Raw genomic sequence first — 3,833 nt, forward strand, 5'->3', positions numbered from 1 at the left:
ATTTTTTAATAATATACACTATAACAAAATTTATTATTATCGACAATTATTTAACAGTAATAAATTAATTGTCTCTATTTTATTATTTATTAAAAATATTAATAACTAATAAATAATGGTCATTAAAAGTATATTTACATCATACTAAAATTTACTGTTAGCGACAATTATTTATTGAAAAAAACTTAAGTTCTACTTTGACTAAAAATAAAATAATTAAGAGTATGTAAGTGGATGATAAGTCTCACCTTACAAGTTTGTTTTGTAGGGTTGAGTTAAACCTAAAATTTATTATTCTAAGCTGGTATCAAATTACTCATCATTACCAAACTCAATAGTGCTAAACTTAAGGAAGTGTATAGAAAAAATCCAAATTTCACATCGATTATTGATAAAATAATTAATTAGGAGATAAGACAATTATAGAAGACAACCTTCATCTTACAAGTCCCACATCGACTATACCAATAAAAAATTACTAATATAGAAATATTGATAAAAGATTTTACAATAATTTTTATTGTCAGTAAAAGTTCATTTTGTTGTAGTGATATATCAATATATATTATATCTATAATATAGATAAAAATAATTTAATAATAAATATTATATCATTATAAAATATGTATTATTGTGTTAGTATTTGACAATTTTTTTTTTGGTGAAAGAAAAAGAAAATAACACTACTATCTAATGGTAATGGTTAATTCCTTATGGTTTTTGGGCGAATTTCAAAAGTTGAAATGGCATCATGCCCCATTTATGTTGCTTAGTTGCAAAGGCTTTTCAAAGTACACATTTCATGTATTCGAGCATCCAATCTTCAATTTTATTCGAAAAAAGGATCATATTAGCTCAAATTGAAATGTTATATTCCTTCCGTTGTTTTCTCTTTTATCATGGAAGCGAAATTCTTCCCATTGACATTGACAAGAGTCCATCCTCCGTTCAACAAAAAATTCTTGCCATAGATTCTGTAGCTGAAGCACCTTCATGGTAACTTAGTAATTAAATGTTTCATATACATGAAGGGTAGAAAAAGAAAATTCCAGCAATAACTTCAAGTTGCTGCCAACTATACAGCAATTTGAAACTCAACCATATGAATTATTAGCCTTAAATACAAACAAAGGTAAAGAAATTGAAAGAAAAAAAAAACCATTTTAGGAAACTATCATTCTTGAAACTCATCATCCATGCTGTTTTATGTAGAAGCCACTACTAGAAAATTGTCACATAGTGACACACTCTATAATATAATATATATCATTAAAAATTACTTTTATAATCAACAAAATAAATACAATATATATTAATATATTGATAAAAAATATGTAAATAGTTTATAATGATATATAAAATATGTTATTAAATATCATTAAAATAATGCTAAAATTATATATGTAATTATATATAAAAAATATAACATTTTTTATAGTAAAGTTACGATTACACTAGACAACAACATATTAGATAAAGAACACCAAGCATTGTAACCTTCTCAAAATAATCACCGATAGAAAAAAGAAAATAGTAAAAATCAACTTAAGCACTTCGAAAGTTTCTATTTAACTTCCCTAAAATTTATTTTAACTACACACAAGTTTATTCTAGTTTACGCGAGAAACTTTTAATTTATTTATTTTTTGCACATACTTGTTACAGAAAATTTTCCAAATGATACCCTACTTTTTTCTTCAGAGTTGCTCAGGGCTTCTGTGCCCCCATATGGTAGAAAATGGTTTATCATTTGTCCAATTCCTTAGCTTAAGAAGCACATGAACAACCATTCCACACAAAAAGCCAAGAGCTGCACTTGATCCCACCAGAGAAAATGCAGTGCAAATAAGCATCACAAAGGAATCTTCTTTGGTATTAATGTCCCTACAGCAGGTGGCTAATTCAATTCCAGCAAATAGGAGCAACACCCCCAAGATCCCCACTGGAAACTGCCTTAAAATGTGTGCCAAAGAACTTCCCAACACCAATCCCAATACCAACTTTGCTGCACCAAGAAGTGCCACACACCCTCCACTCCTTCCACCAAACTTATACTGCCCTGCAAGACCACCAGCTCCGTGGCAACATGGCATTGCACCAAACCAACTTCCAATCAAATTCATCAACCCCACACTCACTGACAGTGAAGTGGCAGAAAAGTCCTTTTCTGGGAACAAATCCTTTGACAATTTGCAAACAGCTATCACAGAGTTCAAAATTGACAAAGGGAGTTGAGGAATTGTACCCTTCACAAACCCTTTCTTCCATGCATGCTTAGAGAACTTCACCACTTCCATAGAGGATGGTCCAAACTTTATTTCATCCACCACCTTAGGCCTTTTCATAAAGGCCAAAACAACACCCAACACAAACACAATGAAAGCAGAAGGAAGTGAGAAAACAACCCTTCTCACTCTACTTCTCCTGTTTCTTGTCCCCTCAACCCTCTTTTGGCAACCCAAATCATAGCTTCTAGTTTCATCACCACTTTCACACCCATGATCCTTCTCACCAGCACCACTCACAACAACAATAAAACACAAACAAACTATGGCCAAAACCAACCCATCTAACCCTAACCAATGCCTATTACCCAAAGCCCTAGACTTTGGCAAGTCTTGAACTTTTCTCACGTACTTAACAGCTGTTAAAGCAAAGGACAAGCCCTGTGCTAGTTGAATTCCCCTCACAACACATAGAGGAATCAACTTATACACAAGCTCCATCAACCTTGTCACGCCCAAGAAGAACAACACGCCGCCAGTCAGGATACCGGCGGCCATAATCTCCGGCACGCCAAAGTGACCGCCGGCATCCGATAAGGCCTCGGCGGCGATGGACTTCATGGGCTGGACAGGCATGGGGACACCATAAATTGCACCAGTGATGATGTTGTAGATGCCTGTGAAGATCAATGTGGTGCCAAGGTTGAGGTCCTTGGAAAGTGCTAGAGATAGGACTATTGGTATGTAGGTGCCAAGGTCACCCATGGCACCGTTAACCTCACCCCATTTTGAACGTAGAAACAAGTTGGATTTTGCTTTCTGAATGATCACGTTGCCTGAGAAACGTGTGGTTGGAGCGGTTTGGCTTGTTTCAGGGTTTGAGATTGGAAGTGAAGGGGGGTTTTGATTTTCCATGCAAAGTGTTTAGGTGTATATTGTACAGTAAAACACTGGTTGTATGGAGTGAGTGCGAATGGAATGAGATTAACTAGTTATTTATACAGTTGAGAGATGCTAAAGAATATAACTTTTTGGGAATGGGCACTCTTTTCAATACATTTTAATATTGAAAAATTGTATCATTGCTAAAAAAATTTATTAGAAAAATTATATATATATATATATTTATTTATTTATTTATTAAGTCCGTTGAATATGTGATAAATTAAATTTTGATCTCACAAATTAAAAATTGAACATAACTTATTTTAATTTTTCTACCAAAATATGTTTTTAGTAAATTAATAAAATACACTTATTACTTAATCTGTCACATTACAACCATGAGGTGGCAAAGAGGTTAACAGAGTTATTTTCCTACATGAAACATGGTCTGTTATGGAAGTGACTCACAAGGCAATTAACCAAGCAATGCCTTACAAGTCCAGCCCAAATCTGTTTTAGAAGACTCTTTTTCCATCCACCATGACACTGTACAAGTGTTGAAAATTACATGTAATAATGATGAGAAACATAATTAAAATAATACTATAAAAAATAGAAAAATTACAGAAATTTATTTAACGTAATTCAGTCTCTTATGTTTAGGTTTATAAGGATGTTCATTATCTATCTCAAAATGTATTACATATATGAAAATTCTCTTTT

At 32.7% G+C, this 3,833-nt stretch overlaps 1 protein-coding gene across 1 annotated transcript; it reads right to left on the bottom strand.

Annotated features, from left to right (window-relative positions):
- Positions 1 to 1,490: 1,490 nt before the first annotated feature.
- On the bottom strand, positions 1,491 to 3,201 carry LOC109788836 (molybdate transporter 1). Its single transcript, XM_020347672.2, has one exon. The coding sequence runs from the start codon at positions 3,138 to 3,140 to the stop codon at positions 1,698 to 1,700; it is 1,443 nt and encodes a 480-aa protein (XP_020203261.2). The 5' UTR covers positions 3,141 to 3,201; the 3' UTR covers positions 1,491 to 1,697.
- Positions 3,202 to 3,833: the final 632 nt, after the last annotated feature.

Source organism: Cajanus cajan, chromosome 9 (genome assembly GCF_000230855.2).
Source record: "Cajanus cajan strain Asha chromosome 9, NIPB_CcT2T_4, whole genome shotgun sequence".
NCBI classification, from domain to species: domain Eukaryota; kingdom Viridiplantae; phylum Streptophyta; class Magnoliopsida; order Fabales; family Fabaceae; genus Cajanus; species Cajanus cajan.

Excerpts from the sequence above, each read along its gene's own strand:
- LOC109788836 (XM_020347672.2), bottom strand. The coding sequence starts at position 3,140 with ATGGAAAATCAAAACCCCCCTTCACTTCCAATCTCAAACCCTGAAACA.